We start from the raw sequence: 27,616 nt of genomic DNA on the forward strand, positions 1-27,616 counted from the left end.
AGTAAGCCAGAAACCTCTGAGGGGCTTTAATGTGAAGACAATCGGCGGATCAGTCACGTTAACCCTCAGCTTGCTGGTGTCTTATCCAAGTGACATGGTGTGAGTCACGTGGTGTGATGGTGTAGTTTATTATTGGTGTGAAATCAGTGAAAATCTTAACTAGCAACCAGCCAACAACATAATCAGTGTAAACAGACTGAGGATTATTGATTATCTGGTTATTATTTGGTGTGAGACCTTGAGAGTTTATGAAAACTGTCAATTTTAATTACTTTTTGTGAAAATCTGAGTAGATACAAAGAAGGAAACAGTGGTATCAAACATACGGCCTGGGTACCAGGATCGGCCAGCAGGATGTGAACTTCGTAGAGCAGGTCAGAAGCCGCGAAGACCTTCTCCCTCTCTGGCTGCGGCCCATCACATCAGTCGTCTGTCAAGCCTCAGATTGATGACACAAAGATTAATCTTCAGTCTGCGTGTTTGTGGACAGCTGCGTTCCTAGGGATCCTGCAGGGGTGCTTCAGGATTACGCTGTCTCTGAGCTGCACTCAGAGCTGCCGAGCGACTCCAATCATGACTCTTATGGACAGAAGCCTGGAGTGGAGGAGGATGGAGGTTTGATGATGTTGTGGTCTCTGAGGTAGTTTTGCTGGATTCATCAGGTGGTGTCCTGCAGCTCAGTGAAAGCCAACGTACTCCGCAGGAAAAGGGTGTTGAGCCTGTTTTAGATGGAGGCGGTAAAGCAGGTTGTTTTCATGAGTGATGGAGGTGGGACCAGAGCATGGGCATGGTGCCATGTGAGCACACAGGTAGATACGTACCCACACTCACCCCAGACATGCCGGAGAGACCTCTGACAGATTACAGATAATGTGTAAATTTTAGGATTTCCTATTTTGTCATGGTAACAAACTGTCTGACCTCCCATCTGTTTCATCAGTTCAGTTTCTGTTTGCCTCTGAGCTGCATGGCAGTACCGATCTGCAGCATAAGGTCATTTCCCATCTCTCTGTTAAAGGAGCCAATCAGATCAGTCCAAAAATTAATGATTGCAGTAACTGATCCTTCACAGCCACGGTTGATTGATCAGGAACCACAAACTCTGACACTCCTCTGTGATCCAGCGTTGTTCAGGAGTGTTGATCCAGTATGAGCAAACATTAATGTCCTCTGATCCAGGTGCACACTAACGAGCTCAGGCAAGAAAGTGAGTCCTCCAGGTAATCAGTCTCTTTAAACAGGAACAAAGGGGAACTTTACTGATAATCAAATATCATTATTATGTTAGCAAGTCAACAAGCACATACACAGGAGGTGTTCCTCAATGACCTCTGAATTCAGAAAAATCAAACCAAAAACGTTCCGAGACCAGAAAAACTTTATTGATTCAAAAATAGACTCAGCACACAACATACACACTGCAGGCCTGCAGTACAAAGAGTACTGCACATAACTCTACCCCGTACCATAGAGTACTGGGGGTGGGGGAGGAGAGGGGGACATCTTTAATATTAGCAAAAATGAAAACTTAGAAAAGAAAAAAAAAAAAAAGGAGTTAGGTTTTACAGTCCGAGTCACAGGTATCCAATCAGCAGCTTAGTGTCTATAATAAGCCCCACCCTCTTAAAAAGGCTCGAAGGACGTTTTGTCATATTTTCTCAGGTGAGCCTATAGAGGGTATGGTCAGCAGCAGGGGCATGGCCTTACACACTATAAAAAGATCAAAGCAGGTTTATGTTTCACATCTTCATCGTAACCCAAAACAAAAAAATCCAAAAAAGCCTGCCCACCACATCACCTGATGGCGTTACTATGGTGACACTCAGTCAGTGGGCATAGTAGCAGCTCAGTTTTTTGGCCTTTTGTTAGCTGATAAGAAGTGATATCAGAGCTCATACATCCAGACCCTGCCGAGTCAGGAAGTCTTCAAGCGCGCTCAGTCGCTCCACCAGCATCACGTCCAAGTCCATGTCCTCGCCACCATTGCTGTGGCAATGTCGCCGAGCAGCTGCTCTTTTCCTGGGTACCATAGCAGCAGGAAGTCCCGCCCCTAAACACAAAGAATTTTTCTTCAATCTCACAGTTGATGACAAACAGCTAATCAATAATGAGTAACCACTCTCAGTGTGCCTAGGACAACCTCCCTAATGCAAACTACATTTCCCAGTGTACCTTGTGGTCTCTTCCTTTTTCTGGGCTGCGTGAAATCAGGAAAGAGGAGGAGCCTGCGCCTCTTCTGCTGGCCAATTAGGAGCAGTGCTCCGTCCTTTTCCCGAGGCTCCTCAAAGATGGTTTCCAGACTTCTGCAGGAACAAGCAAACCATGCTGGGAGATGGAGTTTGGATATGGAACCATATTAACATAAAGGGCATGTACAGTCTTTACAGAAAAAACCCTTCACCTGTCATTAGTAGGGATTTGTAGTCTTACCTGTTGTTAGCAGGGGATCTGTAGTTCTTGTTGGTGTAAATCTCCTCTAGACTGAACTCTTTCTTCTTTATTCTGAGAAAGCAAATGTGGGTCCACATTTGAAATAATGTTGGCACTTTTACTGTACATCTAAGTTTTTAGTTTCTTTCCTGACCTTTTGACCTTTGGTAGTCCCATTGGTGTAAGCAGCATTTCGCGCGGTGGCGCACGCCGGATTCTGATCTGTGAGACCCGTTTACCATGCTGCTGTAAAAAAATAAAATAAAATTACTGATAGAGTCCCTGTTATTTAATATTTAACCTGGAAGTGGTCTAGGTCACATTAAGGTTCAACATTATGGTGTGCATGGGGCTTGAAACACTTTGGATAGGATCCCAGGACTTCACTGTAGGACTCCACCTCTGTTCAGTGATGGACGTTCATAGTGGTCGTAGATGGCATCCTTTACCCCTCTCAAACTATGTGTGCTCTTAGTCCAAAATATTACATTTAGCATCTTCAAAGAGTAACCTTTGACCTTTTGGTGTAGGTGTTCAGGTGGGTCCAATGACTGTAGAAAATGACACGACAGCACTTCCTCCCATTGTGCAAAAATGAAGCCAAAATATCCTGCTTCTGGAGGCTGCCATCTTGCAATTTCGGAGCCAGAGTCTACAAACTAGTGACTTGAGGTGGAAGTGGAGCGACTGTGTCCCGCTCCCACCCACACACCCTCTGGATGTGACCGCAAACACGACCCCCCATATGGAAAAGAAATAGTAAAAACATATATGATTTACTCATGAAAGTGGCCACTTTCTCATTACTTTCATTTTTTTTTTTTAGTAAGTATACAAAACATACAAGTTTCATTGTATAATTTTTCAAGGGATCTTATACGTGTTTCCACTCTTGTATGCTTTTCATACAAGTTTCATACAAGAGAGATAAAAACTTTATAAGATTTATATATATATCTTTTCCATATGGGCCCCTACACTTTTTACGTAGACCGGCTGCTCCAGTTCATTTGCTGATGGGTTTACCACGACTGACAACTCGTTCAATCAAGGTGAATACAACCACGTCACTGTTACAAAAAAGACACACAGCTTGTCATCTTATAGTTCTACAACATCTACAATCACTCTGTTGTTAATTTGTTTGCTAGATTAGCCGCTAGCATACACACTGTGTTGGAGGCTTGTTGTTACACACCTGTTACACACCTGTTACTCTAATAGTCTGTATTTTTGAATGATTCAGCACTTCTTAGTTTTTGTTATCCGTTTTTAGACAGCAATGAGATCAGTTGCACACTCCACAGAGGCCCAGAGTTACTGTTAATATCAGAAATGTAATGCTGTCCTTTGAGATTTTAACATAAGACTGTGAGTTTAATGCATGTAAACCTGTTTAAATCTTCAGAGCCCTCTACAGCCTGGTAACATGGAAACTTTAGAAATAGCAGAACGTTTCAGTAGTGTAGTCTAATTTGTTATTTTCATTTAATAATAGAGTCCATATTATATCAACAGCTACATTCACCCTGGGGAGAAACTAGTAAAGGAGACCATCAGGACCAAGCTGGGTTTCCTGGATCCAGAGGTTTGGAGAAACGTCTTCCTATTCTTTCATCACAGCTGTCCTGTGCCAGATGTTCTGTTGACCCACAGAGAGGCTTCATTTAAGAAACACCAGGAAGACTAAAGCTTATTGCAGGGATCAAGGAGGACTCATGATCTTCACCAGCAGCTCCCTCACAGGGAAATCTTCAGAGCTCCACCGTAGGCCTGCCCCAGAAGATGGATAAACCCAGCATTTCATGAACACTGTGATGGAGACCTTTGCTTTGTGTAATGTTATAAATACTCGGATACTCCTCAAAGGCTCTGGACTTATATTTAAAAATATATTATCCTCCCTGGTTACTCTGGTATGAATAACTCTGAATCACTTAATGATAAATAACACACTATTGTTATTGTAAAGTAATGCTACTCTTACTTGATTACAATTTTTGAATACTCGACCCACCTCTGCCCCTCCTTTTCCCCGAATTTGAAGGATGGGTCGGGTATGTCTGGGTGTGGCCCACCATACCCCAGAATTCATAGCGCGGCTCAGCCAATTCCAGTTTTCAACAATGGCGGCCGCTACTAAGTTTTTAATATTATTCTTATTTCTCTTTCTGGGTCACAAAATAAACTTTTAACATATTTTCAGACGAGAATGTGGGTGTGTAAACTTCAAATATCTGCTCAGTTTATCAAGATATCACATATTTGCAAAAGTGCTCCGACGTTTTCGGAGACGTCTGTTATCCACGAGCTCGATAGCTAGCCGAGAGCTCGAGGGTCACTGAAGCCGCCGAGAAGGGCACAAGTCCCGGCACATCATTTTCAGATCACCGCGGCCTTTCGCTACTCAGGTTAAACATAATATATAAGTCACTTAGACAACCTAAAAATGTTATTGTTTGGCTTTTTTCAGTGTTTTATTTGTTCGTGAGTAAATCGGTTTGGCTGAGATTAAAGTTATTAGATTATATATAATAAAACTTTATTAATCCCAAGGGTCGTTTTCGCACAACTGAATAAAACAGAAAACAGAAAATTGATTAAACAAAAGTGTGAGATGGTCGAGAATTTACGCCAGTGTCCTGTTGTATTTTAGATAGCAAGGAGCAGACAGCTGAGTTTATTAAACTCCACCGAGACAGCGGTGACGCAAATCTGAAGGCTACACCGTCCAGTTTCACAGCAGTTTACTTCCGGCCTACCCGACCTTCTGAGAACCCGGCCCACGTAGACCGCGGCCGGGTCCTCAGGAGGATGCAGCCCATGAATTTGGACACGACTGTTGTTTGATTTATGCTATGTAGAGATATGAGGACTCCTCCCTGTGACTTTAGTGTTTAGTTTGTTTTCGCAATTCTATAATTTAATAAAGGCCAACATAAGATAGAGAAACACCCTTTACTATTTGAAATATATTTTTTTAAATAATAAAAACAAGAAAACAACTTCACCTCTCCATTTGTGCTAAGAAACTCAGAGCTGACTGCTGATTGGTCAGCTGGGAGTGAAGCAGGCAATCCATTGGCTGAGCAGGCAGGCAGGGGCCGGGGTCGTCGCCGTGGTAGGTAGAGGCTCTGAGTGCTGTGATTGGACCGCTGCTTCTGCTGTCGCCAGGCAGAAAAGGCTGGACTGAAACGCACAAGAAGCACTTTATTTATTAGATTTTTATCCAAGTAAGAAACACAAGTTAAACTACTTATGATGTTAATAATGATGAGGACATTAAACATATTAATATATCACTGGTTAAACTAATTATATTAATATAGACTGTTTAGTTTCACTGAAGAAAAGATCTATTTGTATAAATGAAAAGTTAAGATTCATTACCTCAATATTAGTGCTTGAACATAACTGTGAAGATGAAACAGAAAGACGCCTGTTAAGTAAATTCTGTGATTTAAAGATTGTTAATTAGCCTAATTTAAAAACAAAGTTCGACCAACCAGTGGTCGCTGCTCAGGCTGGGTGGGGCTGTCCAGTCCTTCAGGGACCGCTGCGGACTACAACAAACTCCACCCCTCACTGAATCCAACATCATTTCCATGGCAGCTGCTGGCAGATGAAGCAGGGGGGCTGGGCTAACAGAATAAGAGGCGGAGCAAACCCTTAGATGGAAAGCAGCGCGATTGGAAGATGGGGCAAGGGGCTGTGTGAAGCCTGAAAAACGCCACTTGCCAGAAGGGACAATGAATAGTTCCGATTGGCTGATGGTCAGACTCTCAGCTGACTGGAGGATATACAAGGCATTCTGGGAGGACAAGCTGCAAGTACAAAAAAATTACAGTTAAATCACCTAAAATGGATTAGCAAGGCCAAAATCTGCGGTGATTGGCTGTTACATCATCAGCCATCACCCCCCTCACCTGTGTTGCAGCAGCGGCACTCTATAACCGTTCTTCCTCACAAACACATTGATTGCCCTCTCTGATTGGCTGGAGCCTTCAGTCTCTGGTCTTTTGTTCTTCCCTTGGCTTAAGTTACACAGCGTGAGCAGCTCCCCCTTTTCACCTCCTCCTCTAACGCAGACAGCCATCTGCCCCACAAAGCGCCCCTCTGCCTCTCCCTCCACCTTCTCTTCTTTCTTTTCTGGACAAACACTGATCTCTCCTTGGTGGTTCTTCCTCCTCCTCTTCCTCCTGCTCACTGTCTCTTCTTCTCCTCTCCTCCTCCTCTTCTTTTGTGATTGAATGGAACTGGAAGAAAAAGGAGACGAGGACGACTCCTCACTATCGGATGATGATGATGATACTGATGATGAAGAGGATATGGTTACAAGTGGCAGAGGCGGGGTACTACAGGAAAAAGAGGAAGTGGAGCTGGACGCAAAGACAGATGGCCCTGAAAGAAACAGGAAACAAGGATCACTTTTTGTAAGTAGATTATAACCCTTTAAAGACCTGCAGGAACCCTCAACAGGAACCCCCAGAAACTCTCTGACATCTGAACACTCAAAGACCTACATTAACTGTCAGAGACTGCCAGAATGTGCAGGAAACCTCAGAGACCTAAATTAACCTACAGGAACCCGCAGGAACTGTGACAGACCTACAAGAAGGCTCAGAGACCTGCAGGAACCAACAAAGGGAATCCCTAGAGGCCTGTAGAAACACCCCTCAGGAACCTCCAGAGACCTGCAGGAAACCTCAGAGAGAGCCCCCAAAGACTTGCCGGAACCTCTTGAGACTTCCAGGAACCTGCAGGACACCTCTGAGACCTGAATGAACATTCAGGAACCGACAGTAACAACCCCCACCCTCGAGACCTAGGAACCTGCAGGAAACCTCAAAGAATTTGCATGATCCCCCAGAGCCCTACCAGAACCTGCATGAAATCTCAGAGAACTAGATGAAATTACAGGTACCTGCAGGAACCTTATTAGACCTCCACTAACCTTCCGAGACCTACCAGAACCTGCAGGAAACCTCAAAGAACTTGCAGTAACCTTCAAAAACGACTCACCAGTCAAACATGATGCTCCTTCTTTTTGTTTCTGGCTGTTCTTCTTCTTCCTCCCCGTCCTTCTGCTCCTCCTTTCCAGAGAATTCAGACGACGGCCAAGAGATGCTAGAGCTCCTCGCAGGAGGCGTCGTACCTCCATCCGGTGGCTTGAGAGGAGGCGAGGCAGGAGAGCGGCGCAGGGGCAACAGGGAGGAGGGGGGAGAGGAGCTAAAGGAGATAAAGAAGAAGCTGGAGGAGGAAGCGGAGTAGTTGAAGGAGGAAGGGGGCTAGCTAAATGTAGAAAAGGAGGAGCTGAACAAGGAGGAGATGAAGACGGAAGAGACGTGGTTGAAGGACGAAGAGGAGGATGAGTGGCTACTGGAACTGAAGGAGTAGGAGCTGAGGGAGGAAGAAGAGAGAAAGGAGGAGAAGAAAAAGAATGTTGATGGGGAGGAGTAACAGGCTGTTAGCCTTTGTAAATCATCAGGAAATAAAAACACAAAAACAAATGCACACCTGATTTTGTGTCCTCATCCTCATCAACCAATGGGAGAACATGGGGCGGAGACATCACCACTAGGTTTTGGCCCCTGCCGTCACTCTCGATTAGTGTAAGCGGTCGAGAGAGCATGGTGAAAACTGCCAGAGAGAGACTAATGAATACAATCAGAAATTATGTTTCATGTGACACAGATTAAAACTTTGTAATGATGTCATTGTCCTGAAAAATGAAAATATAAAAGCTAGACAACATGGCTGCACTTCCTCCCATTGTAGAAAAATGAAGCCAAAATTTCCCAGTTGTGGGAGCTGCCATGTTGCACTTTTGGAGCCAGAGGCTGTGTCTCAATTCAGGGGCTGCAACCTTCGAAGGCTGCATTTGTAGGCTGATTACATCACAGCAACGCGACGAAGGCTGTCCCAATTCGAAGACTCCGACAAATGCAGCCGACAAATGCGTCCTTCATTTCCCCAAATTTTAAGGATGGGTCGGGTGTGTACTTCGTGGCCCAACATATCCCAGAATTCATAGCGCGGCCAACCAATTCCAGTTTCCAACAATGACGGCAGCTACTTAGTTGTAATATTACTCTTATTACGCTTTTCAATACTTTATTAATTAAATTATTGTTCATAATGTTTCCATAATAATATAAAAATACTTTCCAAACGCGGCAATAGTGGAGGAGCGTGGCTAAAGAGTTTGAAACGTTACTCTTTCTGGGTCAAAAAACTAATTTTTAACATATTTTCAGGCGAGAATGTAGCTGTGTAAACTTCAAATATTGGCTCTGTTTTGCAAATATGTGATGTCTTGATAAAGTGCTCAGAGACGTCTGTTACCCACCAGCTCGATAGCGCACCAGGTGGTCGAGGCTCACTAGAGCCAGCGAGAACACCGGATTCCCGGCACATTGCTTTCAGACCCCCGCGGTCTTTCACTACTCAGGTTAAACATGATATAAAAGTCACTTAGATAACTTAAAGATGTTATCATTCGGCTTTTTTCAGTGTTTTATTTGTCCCTGAGTAAATTGGTTTGGCTGAGATTAAAGTTATAGTTTTCACACAGCTGAAACAGAAAACTGATTAAACAGAAGTGTGAGATGGTCGAGAATTTACTCCAATGTCCTGTTATATTTTACATAGCAAGGAGCAGACGGCTGAGTTTATTAAACTCCACCAAGACAGCGGTGACGCAAATCTGAAGGCCAGACAGTCCCATTTCACAGCCTCGCGCTTCCGGCTTTCTCAGTCTTCGGAGGACCCGGCTTTCGTGGTCTATGTGGGCTGGGCCCTGAATTGAAACACAGTCGGAGTCTGCGCAGTAGTGACTTGGGGTGGAGCATCTGCATCACGCTCCTGCCCACACACACCCCTACATATTTTTACGTAGACCGGCTGCTCCAGTTTATCTGCTGATGGGTTTACCACGACTGATGACTTGTTAAATTAAGGTAAATACAACCAGATCACTACTATGAAAAAGACACAAAACTTATCTTATAGTTCTACAACATCTACAATCACTCTGTTCAGAGCACTCTACAGCCTGGTAACATGGAAACTTTCGAAATAGCAGGTTTCAGTAGTGTAGTCTAATTTGTTCTTTTCATTTAATAATGGAGTCCATATTATTATCATCAACAGCTACAGTGGGGCAAAAAAGTATTTAGTCAGCCACCGATTGTGCAAGTTCCCCCACCTAAAATGATGACAGAGGTCAGTAATTTGCACCAGAGGTACACTTCAACTGTGAGAGACAGAATGTGAAAAAAAAATCCATGAATCCACATGGTAGGATTTGTAAAGAATTTATTCGTAAATCAGGGTGGAAAATAAGTATTTGGTCAATAACAAAAATACAACTCAATACTTTGTAACATAACCTTTGTTGGCAATAACAGAGGTCAAACGTATGGGATTAGGGGGGTTGTACTGCAATGGGTGAAAAATTATTTAAGTGACCGGAAACAATTTGTGAAGCTGGGTGTCCATTCCTCATCATGCTTGGACATTGCTTGTGGTGTTCCACAAGGCTCTGTACTGGGTCCAAAATTATTTATTATTTATATAAATGATATTTGTAAGGCATCTGATATATTAAAATTAGTATTATTTGCAGATGACACAAATATTTTTTGTTCTGGGGGGAATCTAAAGGAGCTGCTGGATACAATTACTTCAGAAATGTGCAAAATTAAAAAATGGTTTAACAGGAACAAACTATCGCTAAATCTAAGTAAAACTAAAATTATCTTATTTGGGAATTCCCTTAGAAATGCACAAGTGCAGATTCATGTAGATGGTGTGGAAATTGAAAGAGTACTTGAACATAAGTTTCTTGGTGTGATTATAGATGATAAATTAAACTGGAAGTCTCATATAAATCATATACATAACAAAATTTCAAGAAGTGTCTCAATCTTGAGTAAAGTAAAACACATTCTGGACCACAAATCACTCCACATTCTCTATTGTTCCCTGATTGCACCGTATTTGAATTACTGTGCAGAGGTTTGGGGCAATACTTACAAATGTTCGCCATCATCAATCTTTATATTACAAAAAAGGGCCATAAGGATAATCCATAAAACTGGTTACAGAGATCATACAAATCCACTATTCTTAAAATCAAAAATTCTAAAATTCACAGATCTGGTTCATTTTCTCACAGCACAAATTATATATAAAGCAATAAATAACCTGCTTCCTGACAATATTCTAAAAATGTTTTCTAAAAGGGAACGGGGATACAATTTGAGGGGGGAATTAAATTTAAAACATCCTCGTATCCGTACAACATTAAAAAGTTTTTGCATCTCTGTGTGTGGAGTGAAGCTGTGGAACAGACTAAGTAAAGATATGAAGCAATGTCCAAGCATGGCGCAGTTTAAAAAGCGGTTTAAGGATATGGTTTTTACAGGGTACAGGGAAAAGGTAGAGATTTGATAGGGTGTTCTTGTCTAATATTATCATGTGTGTGCGCATGCACGGGTTTGTTGGTATGGGTATATATGTATGTATGTATGTATGTATGTATGTATGTATGTATGTATGTATGTATATATATATATATATATATATATATATATAAAATATATATAAAATTGTAGGTTGTGTATCCTTCAGGTGTTAATGGGGTTATTGAAAATGTGTATATGTGCGTATGTGTGTATATACGTAGGTATGGATAGATAGAAACATATATGTGTATATATTAAAAAAAAAAAAAAAAAAAAAAAAAAAAAAAATTACACATAACATATAATGTAATTACAAGGAGGTATTTCTGTAGTCTATTGATACTAGATAGTGGAAAAGGGGTGGGATTAAATAAGCTTATGCTTCTTCCTGCTCCTTTTTGAACATGGACGTTATTTGGAGTTGTGATTGCTCGTTTTCCTTTTGTTTGCTTTGTTCATTTGTCTCTTTTAATTCTATTTTTTTTTTATACTTTTTCAACATGTTCAAAATAAAGATTCAATCAATCAATCAATCAAACGTTTACTATAGGTCTTTACCAGGTTTGCACACACAGTAGCTGGTATTTTGGCCCATTCCTCCATGCAGATCTTCTCGAGAGCAGTGATGTTTTGGGGCTGTCGCCGAGCAACACGGACTTTCAACTCCCGCCACAGATTTTCTATGGGGTTGAGGTCTGGAGACTGGCTAGGCCACTCCAGGACTTTCAAATGCTTCTTACGGAGCCACTCCTTTGTTGCCCGGGCGGTGTGTTTTGGATCATTGTCATGTTGGAAGACCCAGCCTCGTTTCATCTTCAAAGTTCTCACTGATGGAAGGAGGTTTTGGCTCAAAATCTCACGATACATGGCCCCATTCATTCTGTCCTTAACACGGATCAGTCGTCCTGTCCCCTTGGCAGAAAAACAGCCCCATAGCATGATGTTTCCACCCCCATGCTTCACAGTAGGTATGGTGTTCTTGGGATGCAACTCAGTATTCTTCTTCCTCCAAACACGACGAGTTGAGTTTATACCAAAAAGTTCTACTTTGGTTTCATCTGACCACATGACATTCTCCCAATCCTCTGCTGTATCATCCATGTGCTCTCTGGCAAACTTCAGACGGGCCTGGACATGCACTGGCTTCAGCAGCGGAACACGTCTGGCACTGCGGGATTTGATTCCCTGCCGTTGTAGTGTGTTACTGATGGTGACCTTTGTTACTTTGGTCCCAGCTCTCTGCAGGTCATTCACCAGGTCCCCCCGTGTGGTTCTGGGATCTTTGCTCACCGTTCTCATGATCATTTTGATCCCACGGGATGAGATCTTGCGTGGAGCCCCAGATCGAGGGAGATTATCAGTGGTCTTGTATGTCTTCCATTTTCTGATGATTGCTCCCACAGTTGATTTTTTCACACCAAGCTGCTTGCCTATTGTAGATTCACTCTTCCCAGTCTGGTGCAGGTCTACAATACTTTTCCTGGTGTCCTTCGAAAGCTCTTTGGTCTTGGCCATGGCGGAGTTTGGAGTCTGACTGTTTGAGGCTGTGGACAGGTGTCTTTTATACAGATGATGAGTTCAAACAGGTGCCATTCATACAGGTAACGAGTGGGGGACAGAAAAGCTTCTTACAGAGGACGTTACAGGTCTGTGAGAGCCAGGGATTTTCCTTGTTTGAGGTGACCAAATACTTATTTTCCACCCTGATTTACGAATAAATTCTTTACAAATCCTACCATGTGAATTCATGGATTTTTTTTTCACATTCTGTCTCTCACAGTTGAAGTGTACCTCTGGTGCAAATTACTGACCTCTGTCATCATTTTAAGTGGGGGAACTTGCACAATCGGTGGCTGACTAAATACTTTTTTGCCCCACTGTACATTCACCCTGTGGAGAAACTAGTAAAGGAGACCATCAGGACCAAGCTGGGTTTCCTGGGTCCAGAGGTTTAGAGAAACTTCCTCCTATTCTTTCATCACATCTGTCCTGTGCCAGAAGTTCTGTTGACCCACTGAGAGAGGCTTCATTTAAGAAACACCAGGAAGACTAAAGCTTATTGCAGTGATCAAGGAGGACTCATGATCTTCACCAGCAGCTCCCTCACAGGGAAATCTTCAGAGCTCCACCATAAGCCCCCGCCCCAGAAGATGGATAAACCCAGCATTTCATGAACACTGTGATGGAGACTTGCTTTGTCTAATGTTAGAAGTATTCAGATCATTCTCAGAGGTACTGGACTTTTACACAAAGATATTATATTCAGTCCTGTAGAAAGTTATATATTTAAAAATAAATTATCCTCTCTGGTTAATCTTGTATGAATGACTCCGGATTACTTTAAGATAAATAACACACCATTGGCAAAAAAAACAGTGAAAGAATTCCAGATGACAAGTTTTTAGCTCAACATACAAGTGGCGACCTTTGACCTTCATCAGGTTTTATTTAATTGTGTCAGAGAAAATCTCATGTGCTCTTCATGCAGCTGAGTACATCAAGTGTTTAAAACAGAAACTGTGCAGGTCTGAGATCAGCAGCTCTGTGAAACACCAAACTGAGGTCCTGTTAATGCTGATATATAGTGACACAGATACACGGGTGATTAATCCTTTTGTCTTTTTGTCTTTAACTTTATCAATAAAACAGCTGCAGCTTTCACTGACAGCACATGTGTTACTTTAACCTTTGTACTGTTTTCATCAGTTAATTTTGCAGTTACTACAAAGAGTGAAGATATAGGGTGATCTATCTGCTGTCACTGGGTGGTGCTGAGGTCTGAATCTGAGGGCAGCTCCTGTAATCACAAAGAGAACAGAACCATCACAAACTGAAATATAAAGTTTATCTCTCAAATCTGAAATAAAGCTGATCCTTCTCTGTCCCACACGCTCAGGGTCTGAAGTTCTTCTCTTACATTTTTTCAGTTCTAAAGTTCTGCTGACAGCTGACATATGAGCTGTTTAAAAAGGACAAATACTTATATACTAACACATTTTCCAGTATAATGTTTACCTTTGAATCGCTGGTGCTTTTTAAGTGGAGATTTGCTAAGATGAGATGATGGAGCAGGTTTCAGTCCTGGTTCAGTCTGCTGTTGCATCGTGGTCACCAACATACGGACGTGTTATCAGCAGTGTTTGAGCTGCTGCCTGAGTATTGGACAAATATTAATACTTTAAATTATTTCCCTCAAAGGATGTAAGCTGTAAGCAGTACTGCAGAAGTAACTTTGTGAAAAATATCTCATTTAAAATCATCCAGGCTGTTATTTTAACCGGAACATTTGAAACAAACCTAGTAAAAGAAAACAACTTTAACTTAAGCTGCCAAACGGCCGTAGTTGGTTTCAGTACAGGGCTTTGCTATTTTCATCCATAGTTAATGATTAATGAAGGGGTAAGGGTCCAAGCTTCTTTTTTTTTTTACTGTCCTTACAGATGTAGCAAGAGACAGAAAACATGCTGCTGTTTGCACATATTTAATAATCGTAATAGTAACGGTAGTTGGTGACTGAGCGGCCTGGTGCTTTTATGATTTCATTAGTCAGGGTAAATTCATTCACCTGCACGGATTAGCTAAACAAACGTTACAAAACAAGTTTCCCCAACAGCCGAGTGCTCATCTTAGGTAGCTAGGTCTCAGGACCTAGTTGCGGACATTAGTTACAGATTAGCTTACAAACACGTTTAACTTACCGAAAAAGTGCAGTGGGGCCTCGGGTCCTTCTGTTGGGTAGTCCAGTTTACTGAAGAACACCTCAGGCTGTCAGTTTGAAACAGTCGGTGCAGTTTTGTAACATAAACACTGGACCTCCTCTCAGATCTATCTGCCTTTCCCGAAAGAGATACGCAAGTTTCTCTGTTACTGCAGCTGCCAGTCAAAGCTGTTATGATAAAGTTCCACCCCAATTTAACAGCATTATGGTAGTAATTACAATCAAACTTATGAGTAAGGAGACCCCTAAAAAACAAATCAGAGTCATGAGAACTACCGTTAGTGGAAGGAAGCATTTTTGGAAGAAGTTTATTTGAGGAGATTTTTTTAAATTTTAGTCTGACCCCAGTCCCATCCACTAACATGGAGGAGGCAGGATTTATGACCTATACTGCAGCCAGACACTAGGGGGCGATAGAGATATGCTTCATTTTTGGGGAGCTATTAGGTCGTATCTTGTAGTGATGGGTCGGTCGTGAACGAAATGGCTCTTAGAGCCGAGTCTTTGACCTGAACGACGCGAGCCGGTTCCTTATCGCGAGCCGTGGGGTTTTCCCCCCCCCCCCCTTTCTCTCACCCTCTCTCTCGCACAGAAACGGCCCTAACCAATCTGGCGCCCTAGGCAAGATTTTAGGTGGCGCCCCCCTATATCAGCAGTGTAGTGTAATGTTGTAACAAATAATATTTCTATTAAATAAGCTTTACTTTGCATTTTAATTAACGTGGGATTATTTTTTGTATTTAGAAATAATAGTACCAACTTTTTTCTTTTTTTTTTTCAACATTTGTGGCACTGGCGTGGCGCCCCCTGATGGACGGCGCCCTTAGCATTTGCCTATGTCACTACCCGATCCGTACCGGAAACCCGATCGGTACCCCGCATGCGCAAATCTTACGTCACTTCCTCTCTTTGCCAACATTGCGACATTCAATATATTTGAATGATACCGTTAGCGCCCAGTTAGCTCCTAGCATTTCTCAACAGCTCTGCCTCCTTTTCGACTGCCCGGGACATTTAAACAATGGATAATCCGTATACAAAGAAATTCATGCTTTTCTCCTCAACAGAGAGTGTCCCCCGATTGAGCAACAGCGCCGTAAAATAAGAAGAACGGCGCCTAATTACAGAGTTAATAATGCAGACTTTGTAATATCTCACGTGTAGATTCATCAGCCAGATTAAGTGTTTACAGTTTGTTTACAGTTTTTTTTTTTACAGTTTCTTAATTGACAGTGATAGCGCACATCATCATCACTATTCCAACAATCCTCTCCTCACAGACAAGCATACACACACTCGACTATCGCTAAATCAGATTTAACACACGTTTGTAATGACGATAATTCAGTTTATAATAGGGTTTATTCGCTCGGTCAGCAGGTGGCGGTATCCTCGTACACTGGGGAGTAAACTGCCATTAAACGAACAGAAGAAGAAGAAAACATCTGCACATGCGCGGTACGGATCGGGTAGACCCGATTTGTACGGTCAGACTTTACACATGCGCAGTAAGGATCGGAGAGTCCTGATCCGTAACTTTCTTTTTATTTTTCGTTTTTGTCTACATTGTACTGAAATGCTTCATTATTGCAAACATTTTAAGATATACTTGTTATTCTTAACATCTTAACAGATACTCTGACCCATAACTATCGTAAAACGCTACGACCGGAAGTAGAAACCTTTCGCGCATGCGGGGTACCGATCGGGTTTCCGGTACGGATCGGGTAGTGACAGCCTATACGGCCTATGCCACGGGCCGGCCCTGCTCTCGCACTTTTTTTCCGCTTCACTCACTATGCGAGCCTTGTGCTTTACGCTGGGAAGAGGGGGGAGGGGACGGTAGTTACACTCAGTAGCACAGGAACAAAGCGGGAGGAAGAGAGAGAGAAAGAGAGCCAGGGACAACACTGTCACATTAGAAAGGTATAGTAATCATTCACAACTATTTTCAGTTGCAGATGATAAAGGATTCAGAAATTTTATTCATGCAGGTCCATATGACAGAGAATATGTATGTTCTTTTTGTTTTCATATTATAATTTATATTTAATTGTGTTGTGGTTTGCAGTGTTTTGTGTTGTTTCACTTTAAATTTGTAAAAGGAAAAAGCTGAAAATTTAAATAGTTAAAAGTTGAAATGTGAATAGTTGATTTTTGTATTATATGATTTATTTATTACATTTTATGTGGAGTGAATAAATAAAAGTATATTTATGGTGGCCCCTACAGACAAAGCACATACAAACTTCAAATCACGTACGAACTCTGAAGCACGTACAAACTCCAAAACAAGTAAAAACACATAAAAACTCAAAACACGTACAAAAGACAACAGAAGTGCTCCAGGATGCTAGGGGCAGTGTTGAGCTTTTGTTACCTAGTGGCTACACAAGCCAGCAAGTACCAACGACCGTATTTGGTGTGTGGTAATAACAGGTAAATGAACTTTTTTTTTTTTTTTTTTTGACTATATATATGAATGCTTGTGTATAAATACACAAACAATACACATATGCTTTTATGCTTTCAATTGTGTAATTTAAAGGATCTAGGTAGCTCTGTTTTGAAAGTTCAGTTCATGCTAGAAATGTGTTTTGGAGTTTGTACGTGTTTTGTCTCTAGGGGCCACCGCATTTATTTATATATAAACATATATAAATAAAACCTTTTTTTTACATTAGTAATTCCTTTTGTGCATAATTTTATATTATTGTTAATAATAAATTAATTAAAGCAAAAAAACCAACCTGAAGAGCCGGTTCGGAGCCGAAAGAGCCGGCTCTTTTTAGTGAGCCGAACCGAAAGAGCTGGTTCTCTAAAAAGAGCCGGAAATTCCATCACTAGTATCTTGACGTATTAGGACAGATCTTGCAGCTGTGTCTGTCCTCCATCCATCACAGCACATCTAGCAACAACAGCTCAGAGGTGGACCAATCAGCTATGAGTATACTAATGACAAGAAGCAATCATCAATGTAGCTCTGATACTGTGATTCACCACGGCAACAGGTAAACAGACGTCAGAGGCTCAGTTTAAATTCAGAGGACACACATCAGTACTGACTGAAATCAACTGTTATCATCACAGACTGAATAAAGTTTGATATAAATCTGTCTGTGCTCATCGTTTAGAACAGATGAAACTGAATCCTGGTTTGGCCTTTGACCTTAAATGCAACGATCAGAGTCAGTTGATGTTGCAGTGATGCAGCAGACTCGAGATCAGTTCATGAACATTTCATTTCATCATTATTCACAAACACTGGCTGTTTTTCAATATTTGTACTTGTGTTCCTATGGACTTGTGAAACGCCATCAGTTGTATTCTTCCAATAGAGATTGAAAATGTGACGTCATTCACGGGTAAAACCGCAAAGGATTCTGAGAACTCGTGGCAAGAGGTACTAGCGCACACAGACTTTCAATTTAAATCAGTCACACAGCGATAAAAAGAAACACAAAAATGTCAAGAAGCCGTTGTATTATTAACTGCAATAGCCGGTCGCATGACAGCCACGGGAAGCTGACGGGTAAAGAGATCAGTTGTTATCGGATTACGTCGTTAAAGAGAAATTGTTCAAGCCATGTTTCCGAAGTAATAAAGAGCCAACGGATGGCCTGGATTGCAGCCACTCAAAGACCAAATATAACGTCCCAGAACACTCCAGCTCACAGGTTAGTCTGCTCCAAGCATTTACACAAAGGTCAGTCTGCTGTTGTAGTTAATGCGTCATTTTTCTTAACATAATTGGTGATATAGGTTACAAGCAAGTCTGGCGCTGAACAGAAATTGTCGCGCTATGCTCCTTTGTTTATTGTGCATAAATAGTGAATTGTCCTGACACAATATTGCGTTTCACTTCTGTTATTACCATGGTACATTGACAAAAACACATACTTTTATTCAAAGGATAAAACTGGTTTTTTGTATCACTAATTGCCCAGTACGATTACAGCATACAATATTATTGTCACTGCATTTCTGTAATGCGTACCAGAAATTATTTCCACTACTAATTAATTACCGTTGAGCTTAAAGGTTCTATTAATAAATGGTTAATGAATGTGTATTTATGAAGACGATTTGTGAGACTGGTTCGTTCTACACGGTGCATTTCAAGGTCCTGTACCCATCCGTCGGTAAACTGTACCTGGGCTTGTTGCAGTGACCTGAAGTTTCTAAACTTCATGAGTGTATGCACTCACTCCAAGAACGTATAATTATAAATATGAGCGTGGTGAAAGTTGGGCAGCACGTTAACGTCTTTTGTCCACTCTGTGTGCTCGTAAGGGTCTGACCCTTTCACTCCTTTGATTTTTTTCCTCGTATCTTTTCTTTGACTTTTCATCAAGTCTGTCTTTGTACGGACCGGCATTGTTCTCCTTCGTTTTGTACATACCTTTTTTGGGGGGCAAAGAAAAAGCAAGAAAGTATTGGAACCGGAGAATGAACGTTTTTGCGGAGCTTCAAATGCTTGCATTTGATGCGGTACTTGAATTGTTTTACCACGAGTTCCTGGCATGCAATGCACGAAAGTCACGTGGTCTGTCAATCTCTACTTCAAGTCAAGTACGCTAAAAATGCCTAAATGTGTTTTTGTGCTCCGCCCATTTTATCAAGCATTCTTAGTGATGACTTGTGTGGACTTGGTGCAACGAGTATCCCAGAATGCATTTCGTCTGAAACTTAAACAGATACAAAGATACAATACCAGATACAAAGTCCTGGTATTTTTACCTCATTTGAGTCCCAACTCCTGACTTTAAGCTGTCCCGTCGTTCTAATTATAGTCATCTATCGTCCACCTAAATATAATGACTTGCTTATTTCGGAATTTTCAGACTTCTTGACATGTTTTATCGCTCACTATGAAAGAATTCTTATAGTGGGAGACTTTAATATTCATCTGTGTTGTGAGGATAAACCCCTGGTCAAAGATTTCTTAAATGTAATTGATTCCTTAAACTTCACACAATTTGTTTAAGGGGCAACACATAAGGACCACACCCTAGACCTTGTCTTGGGTTACAGATTGAATGTATCAATGACTGAAAATTGTGTTTTACCTATCTTAGACCACTCAGCAATTTTATTTGATATTTTAATCCCTAAATCTCCAGCTTCTGCGAGGGGAAGATTGCCCCTCAGATCATCTCGTTATATTAGCCCTGAAGCATTGTTTGGAGTTAAATTACATCTACCTGATGTGTCGGACCCTATTTTTACCCAGGAGTTATGTGTGGACACCTTGACTGCGAATCTTAATAATACACTTCTTGAACTACTGGACTCTGTTGCTCCCGTAAAGAAGTTAAAATGTCAAAAAAGGAACCCTATGCCTTGGCTAAATGAGGAGCTCTTGAACTTGAGAAGAAATTGTAGAAAAGCAGAGTGTCACTGGAGATCTTCCAGACTAGAAGTATTTCTCCAGGCTTGGAAGGACTCATTGTCTTCTCTTCAATCAGCGATGTCGAAAGCGAAAGCAAATTATTTCTCAAATCTCATCATGAGTCATAAACATAACTCAAAACTCTTATTCAACACAGTGTCGCAACTTACAGAGAGTAAGTCAACGCTCTGCTGTTCTAATTTGATAGCTCATGACTTTCTTACGTTTTCGGAGACAGGGCTGAAACACTTAGAAATCAGGTAACTCCCTCCTCAAGCTTTTCATTAGACTACTCGGCTGCTTTGCCTGTTGGTGTTGATAAACTGTTCTCTGACTTCAAGGTTATTTCTCTGTCTGGATTAACTAAGGTTGTAAAAGCAGCTCGATGTACAACCTGTTCTTTGGATCCTCTACCAGCCTGGGCTATAAAGGAACTGTGGTCAGCATTAGGACCCTACATTCTGTTTCTTTTAAATACTTCATTGACAACTGGAGTCTTCCCTGAATGTTTTAAATCAGCTGTGGTAGTGCCTATCTTGAAAAAGCCTGGACTGGATGTTGACATGGTCGCAAACTATAGACCCATCTCACATCTGTCTTTTTTATCTAAAGTCTTTGAAAAAGTGGTTTTTAAGCAGCTCACTGAGCATTTGTCAACAAGCAATCTGTTCGAACCATTTCAGTCTGCTTTTAGACCAAATCACTCCACAGAAACAGCTTTAGTAAAAGTGGTACATGTAAATGATCTGCTGGTAAATGCAGGCAATGATCGCACTTCAGTTTTATTACTGCTGGATCTAAGTGCTGCGTTTGACACTGTGGATCACTGCATTTTATTAGATAGGCTTGAACATTTTACTGGAATTACAGGAAATGTTTTATCATGGCTGAGATCTTACCTGTCTGGGAGGTCTCAGACTGTTAGTTTTAAAAATGATCTCTCCGAGACTTGTGCAGTGAGGCATGGGGTCCCTCAGGGCTCTGTACTTGGACCATTGCTGTTTTCTATGTACCTGCTGCCTCTTCTTCTACGTTCTTTTAATGTAACCTTTCATTGTTACGCTGATGACCTGCAGCTTTATGTTCCTTTAACCATTGAAAATTGTGCTGAAGTCTTTAAACTAGAATCTTGTCTATCTGCAATTAAGGGCTGGTTATCAGATAATTTCTTGCTCCTAAATACTGATAAAACAGAGCTGATGGTCATTGGGCCACACAAATTTCAGCACTTGTCCCAAAATTTCATCTTGAGAATTGATGACAAACTTGGGCGTGTGGTTCGACATGGTGCTCTCCTTTGAATCTCATGTAAAAGAGATAACAAAGACCGCCTTTTATCATTTGAGGAACATAGCCAGAATCAGACAAGGTTTGTCAAGCGACACTGCAGAGGTTCTTGTCCATGCATTTGTGTCCTCACGTATTGATTATTGTAACGCTCTTCTTTCTGGGCTACCAAAGAAAGGTTTTAGAGGTCTACAGATGGTGCAAAATGCAGCTGCTCGCATTTTAACAAGAACTGGGAAATTTGAGCACATTAGCCCTGTACTGAACTCTCTTCATTGGCTACCTTGTCAGATTCGAGCAGATTTTAAGGTCCTGCTGCTCACCTACAAGGCTTTAAACGGATTGGCACCTTCATACCTCTCCGACCTTTTACATCTTTACGTTCCATCCCGTGCTCTTTGATATCAGGACTCTGGCCTTCTAAAGGTTCCTAGAGCCAGAAAAAAGACAATTGGAGAGCGTGCTTTTTCTTTTCGTGCCCCGTTTCTGTGGAACACCCTCCCTCAAGATATTAGGCAGGCATGCTCTGTGGAGGTTTTTAAAACTAAGCTGAAGACACATTTGTTCACCCCATCTTACATGTCTTAATTCTATGGCTTTTAGTTTTTAAATTTTTATTATTTTTAACTTGTATTGTGTCTTTTACCTGTATTGCTATGTATCACTTTTATTTTATTTTTTTATCTTTTTAGTTTCAAATAGTTGTACAGCACTTTGTTTGAAAGCGCTTTATAAATAAAGTTATTATTATTATTATTATTAAAAGCAGCAATGATGATGGAAAGCGGCTAAATCTGTGAGGAAAGTTTAATATATTCAGGGGTGCACATAAGTGGTCCGCAGGTGTGCATTCGCTGTCAAAATAAAAGACACGCACCAGATAAGAAGTTGCAACGCGCGTTTGCGTACATAAGATTTTCTGGAGGAGGACACACATTTATTTAGAACTCTTAAAGATGTCGAAGAAGCAAGCTCCTTTAAGCAATTACTTTGGTTTTCCTCCACCTCCAAAGAAATGTCAGAAGGAGTCCGAACCACAAAAGAAGCGTTTATTCTCGGAAAAGTGGTTGCAGGAGGTGAGCTGGCTTCAAACAGATGATGAACGCACAGAGATGTGGTGCAGAATGTGCCGTGAAAATCCCACTCTAGTGGACAAAAACACTGCCTTTTATATGTACGCAAACGCGCGTTGCAACTTCTTATCTGGTGCGTGTCTTTTATTTTGACAGCGAATGCACACCTACGGACCACTTATGTGCACCCCTGAATATATGACTGGTGCTGTGACACGAAATAAACTTTTAAGATATTTTCATGTGAGAATGTAGACATGTAAGCTTCAAATATCTGCTCGATTTATCAAGACGTCACCTATGTGCAAAAGTGCTCTGATGTTTTCAGGCAATGTAGTCACCCCACCAGCTGTCAGCTGACTGGGAGGTTGAGAGTCACTAGAACCAGTAAGAACCCCTGACTCCTGGCACACTGTTTTCAATACTTTTCAGAATACTTTATAAATCCCTGAGGAAATTGTGTGGTTACAGTCGCTCCAAGATAATAACAGTAACAGACTGAACTAAATTAAATAATACCGTATATTACAAAGTTACAAATATAAGAAAACTTTAAAACTTTGTTATTTTCACTGTAGAGGATGTCCAAAAGGGTGCAACTATTGCACTGTGTACTGTAGAGCAGGGAGATATGGCCAAAAATATTTATCACGATATATATTTGAAAATTTGCGATAACAATATAACTGACTATATAATTCATGCGAGACAAAATACAACTCCACAACTTTACTAGCGCAAAAAAAAAAAAAAATCCATTTATTCTCACTTAAACAAGCAGTTGTTTTTTATGTGTATTAAAGCTATATAAAAATTTAACAGTGCAAATGCAAATTCCTTGCTGAATGTTTAACCAAAAGGCATTTCCAGTAGAAATGGGCTGACATATCCTAAGCATAACCATGTATAATATCCACTGAAGTTAAAAAGAGGTGCTTTGCAACATTCAACTGCAGTGTGCCAAATAAAAAAGTAAAATACGTATTTTTCGGACCATAAGGTGCACGAGATTACAAGGCATATTAAGCAAAACAAAGCAGTCAGATGAGTCAAACTTTATTCAACTCATTCTTCTTGCTTCCTCCACTTCTGTACCTTTGATTCATTAATGCTGTATTCGATCACAGCTGCTCTATTCCCATGTTGTTGCAGTATATTAATGACTAACCTGTGGATGGATTATCTCAGTTGTTCTCCTGACTGAAATTTGGTCCGTTTATGCGATTGCATTTGTCTCTAACCATCAGGAACCTTCACGTTAACTTTTATCGAGTGGAAAAGTGTTAGCGTTCATCCTCTAGCTTCACTGTTTATGTTATGCTAACATAGCTGTGTCGCTAGCAATCACATAGCACATCATTATATACCAGCTAGCCCAACTTCAGTAACCTTACAAATGTCACTGCTGTTCAGTTTCCTGTCTTCATTTATGTTGGAAGTGATAGCAGAGCTGTACGTTTGATTTTTTTCAGAAATCTCTCAGTCCCCACACTCCCTAGCAGATCGTTACATGGAGAAACCTTTGGAATGCAAGCATGCTGATCCACACAGGTATGCAGGTTTTTTTTTTTCTTTCTTCCCCCCCTTCTCACTGTCTCTTCTCCCCTTTGGTTTTCTTTCTCTCCCTCTCTTTCTTTCATTCTTTCTCCCTGTCCTATCCCCCAGTCATGTCCGTCCCGTTTGTAGCAACTGAAAATAAAATAAATTCATAATTAGAATAAAGGTCAATCAAATGGACCAATATGGCAAGGCCATGATGATCCACTTGGTAAAATAAATCCGCTCGGCATCTTTCTTGGCCTTAAGACAACAATTCTGATGGCTAAAGATCCAAACGGGACACGAAAAAAAAAAAAGAAATCTCTCAGTCAGAACATGCTATATCATGCTTAGATAACTACCAAAACTAGCGAGCTAACTTCTAACTTCCTGCTAACTTCTAACTCTGTTAAACGTAATAAATTCTGTTTTCATGGATGCCTGGATGTTAAACTTCATAGTTACACCTGGTAAAGCAGCAATGCTGATCGTTTTATTAAAGATGAATGAATTTAGACAGTTTTTTTTAACTCTCAGTGATGCTGCAGTGTTCGTTTGACTTTGGGACCTGAAGCAGACTGAGTTTAGGACCCAGATTTACGAGCACCTTAGTCCGGCAAATACGGCAATAACGGCGGCCGCTTGCATTGCAGAAAAAAAAAAAAAGTGCTTTGTCGTGTATCTGACGGACAAACACCAAATCAGTTCCACATCACTGAAGTGGCACCATTTTTACAAACAAATTCTGGTTCATCCGTTTCACTCAACGATCCGCTTTCTCCCTTCTCATTCTCTGTTACCGCCATGCTTTTTCGGACATGTGCATATGAAAACAAAGGCACTGCACATGCGTGTTTTACCCATATATTATCGCGATATTTCATTTTCTTATCGTTGCCTAACATTGCACCGGTATTACCGTGAACGTATAATATGGCAAACCCTAGTGTACTGTGACATGTTCCTATGACTGGCCAGCACATCATGCAGTGGGTAGGAGGTATTGTCCAGCATTGTCCTTATGTTGGACAGCATATGCCTCTCCGACACCACCTTAAGGGAGTCCAGCTCCATCCCCACAGCATTACTGACCTTGTGGATCAGTTTATTGAGTCTGTTGGCATCTGCGACCCTCAACCTGCTGCCCCAGATCTGTCTGTACACAACTACGGTCTTGTGTACTTGAGTACTGTGAAATGGCCACTGAGAGTCCTGATGGGTTGGAAGAGGAGCTCATTATTTCTGAGATGACTGCATTGATGGTTAAAATCGCTTTATCGTAACCATCGAGTATAGGTTGTCATGGAAATATTAAGCTGTCTGCACGTAATTCACTGATTTTTTTTCTCCCAAATGCTGCGAATGCATCAATAATCCCCCTCCCAACTGGAAAATTTTCTACCCAGCACACTGCATTGAGCATGTGTGTTTATATACTACCAGATAGGGAAAAATATGGCGACAGTGGGAATTTCACTTAAGTGAGAGAATGAGACTCGCTGTCGTTTGGATTTTATGAGGATATCAAACAAAATGTGGTAATTTGCAAAACATGCTGTTAAACTATTGCCACGTAAGATAGCAGTACCACTAATCTATTCCACCAGCTGGAAAGTCATCCACTGCAAAATTAAGAATGTTTTAAACTCTGCACATGAACGTCTCCCCACACACCAAAGAAAACTTTAGATAAGCCAGCTTTTATATGAGCTACATATCGGCGAGAGAAACAAAGAAAAACTGCACAGTAAGCCTGATTCCATGTTATTGTTTATCGAACGTGAAGTATATTTATGGTCTTCTTTTGCAGCTGGTTCAGTGAATTTTGGTCGGAGCGTGACAAAACGTGCAGCTTTGGAATCTGCGACATCTCTGCTTTTAGACAACGTGCCATTTGCTTGGTTATATGAAGTCGAGTGAGTTCGTAGCTTCATTGTTTGTGGTTGGGCACATGTTGTGAAATTACATGACTGCTCTTTTAATTGTTTGTTATTTTCGCTGTGTTTGGTGGTTGTAGAAATGGTTTGTATGAGCTTTTAGCTGAGATTCCGAGGTTTCTGTGGATACCACACATGTAGCTATTTACGTAAAAAAACAAAATTCATGGAGACTTAAACTGCAGCTCACCCCCTTTGTCCCCGGTACCGAGGGCGCTGGAGGCTCAAGACATATCATGATACACACATATATGTATGTATGTATGTATATATATATCATATTATATTTTCCTCGCCCAGCTGTACCCTGAATGCATGGCTGACACTCCATCAGAGAGCACAGGTCACATGACCACAGCCCGCTTGAAACAATCTCCAATTGATCTGATTGACCTTCTTGATTTCACTGATAATCTCTAATTGATCCATCTTCCCCTGATACATAAAGGCGGAGCTTTACCTGCCATTCTGCATACACTCCACAAATCACCTCACTGTACCTTTCAGTTGAATTACACTTTATTCATACAGCCAAACAGGAAGCTTGGGTAAATGTTACATCATCAGAGGGAACTCACCTGTGAGGTTACCGTGGGGACAAAGATGTCCCCTTCAGGATTAAATGACCGCACTTACACTTAGGTCTTAACTGTAAATGTAAAGTTCTATTTTGTGGTAGTCTGATGAGCAATCGGCAGGTGGAATACAAATAATGAGATGTCACAGCTTCACGTTTTCTCGCGAGACTTACAGAACACCCAGAAATATTCCTGTTACCCGTTTTCAGTCAACTGACTAACGGCTCACCTGACGTTTTTCTATTTCGTCAGAGCGGAACTCGTGTGACGTTACATCAAGGGAAGTCACGAGGCGGGAACGGTGAGGGTCAAAGTGGGGAAAAAACGAGATTTGGGAAAATTAGTAAAGTGTTTGAGCTAACAGCGGCTAGCTGCGTTAGCAGGCTTTACTATGAGGGAGGCTGTCAGCCCGGGACAAACCGAGAAATTTTTAACCGCTGTGTTTACCTGGCTTTAGCCCGGCGGATCCTTCAGGTTCCGTTAAGTCCTCTCAGATCCCATTTTAGTCGGTTAAACGGAAATGCGGAATCCGTCCGCCCTGTCCACTTTCGGAACCTCTGTTTGCACCACACAGGTCGACAGGAAGCTAGCAGCAGTTACACCGAGGAACTTCCGCCGGAAACTTCAAAATAAAAGCTCTTGAAAGAACAGGAAGCGGCTGTGTGTGTGTGTGTCTGTGACGCCTGCAGTGCGGCGCTTTGAGCTCTCAGATGTATTGTCTTTACTTATCATCCATTTTAAAGCAGATCAGAAAAAGTGTTCATGAAAGCTGCAGTGTTGAGTTTCTGCAGATGAGAGTGTGATTAAAGCTAGTGGCGGAGCTGGGAGGCTTACTGGGCTTAAGCCCGGGTTGTTTTTTCAGAAGCCCGGGGTCTTTTGGAGTGTAATTTTTTCATAGTTAGATGCCTGGCTGACAACTGTATAAAACAAAAACTACACACAATATTCGAAGCACATAGAGCACACTGTGGGAATTTACAACTGTGCGTAAATCCCCCCTAATATTGGTATGATCTGAGCTCAGACGGGGCAGCTGCTGCCTGCGAGTGCGCTGTTAGAGAAGCGCAGCCAGGCAGACAGAGGAGAACTGAAGTTTGACCAGTTACCAAAGCAAGTCATTCGTACTGTACAAATAATGTAAATATGACGGTGTATCACGAAAGATTGATGTCAAACTGATCACTTGACCCATAT

At 41.4% G+C, this 27,616-nt stretch overlaps 1 protein-coding gene across 4 annotated transcripts; it reads right to left on the minus strand.

Annotated features, from left to right (window-relative positions):
- Window positions 1–1,360: 1,360 nt before the first annotated feature.
- On the minus strand, window positions 1,361–27,034 carry wu:fi75a02 (uncharacterized). 4 transcript variants are annotated; one of them, XM_023155676.2, is made up of 11 exons: window positions 26,870–27,034; window positions 7,948–8,070; window positions 7,453–7,830; window positions 6,357–6,831; window positions 5,937–6,254; window positions 5,821–5,844; window positions 5,442–5,619; window positions 2,585–2,673; window positions 2,431–2,502; window positions 2,173–2,303; window positions 1,361–2,050 (listed from the first exon to the last, which is right to left on the minus strand). In XM_023155676.2, the coding sequence occupies exons 2-11, from the start codon at window positions 8,060–8,062 to the stop codon at window positions 1,893–1,895; spliced, it is 1,938 nt and encodes a 645-aa protein (XP_023011444.2). In that variant the 5' UTR covers window positions 8,063–8,070; window positions 26,870–27,034; the 3' UTR covers window positions 1,361–1,892. The 4 variants fall into 4 exon arrangements, 3 of the variants coding, with proteins under 3 accessions (XP_023011444.2, XP_004556233.2, XP_076742314.1); XM_004556176.2 differs by having other exon boundaries at window positions 2,585–2,676; XM_076886199.1 differs by having other exon boundaries at window positions 2,585–2,676; window positions 7,948–8,084.
- Window positions 27,035–27,616: the final 582 nt, after the last annotated feature.

This window comes from Maylandia zebra, linkage group LG7 (genome assembly GCF_041146795.1).
Source record: "Maylandia zebra isolate NMK-2024a linkage group LG7, Mzebra_GT3a, whole genome shotgun sequence".
NCBI lineage: Eukaryota > Metazoa > Chordata > Actinopteri > Cichliformes > Cichlidae > Maylandia > Maylandia zebra.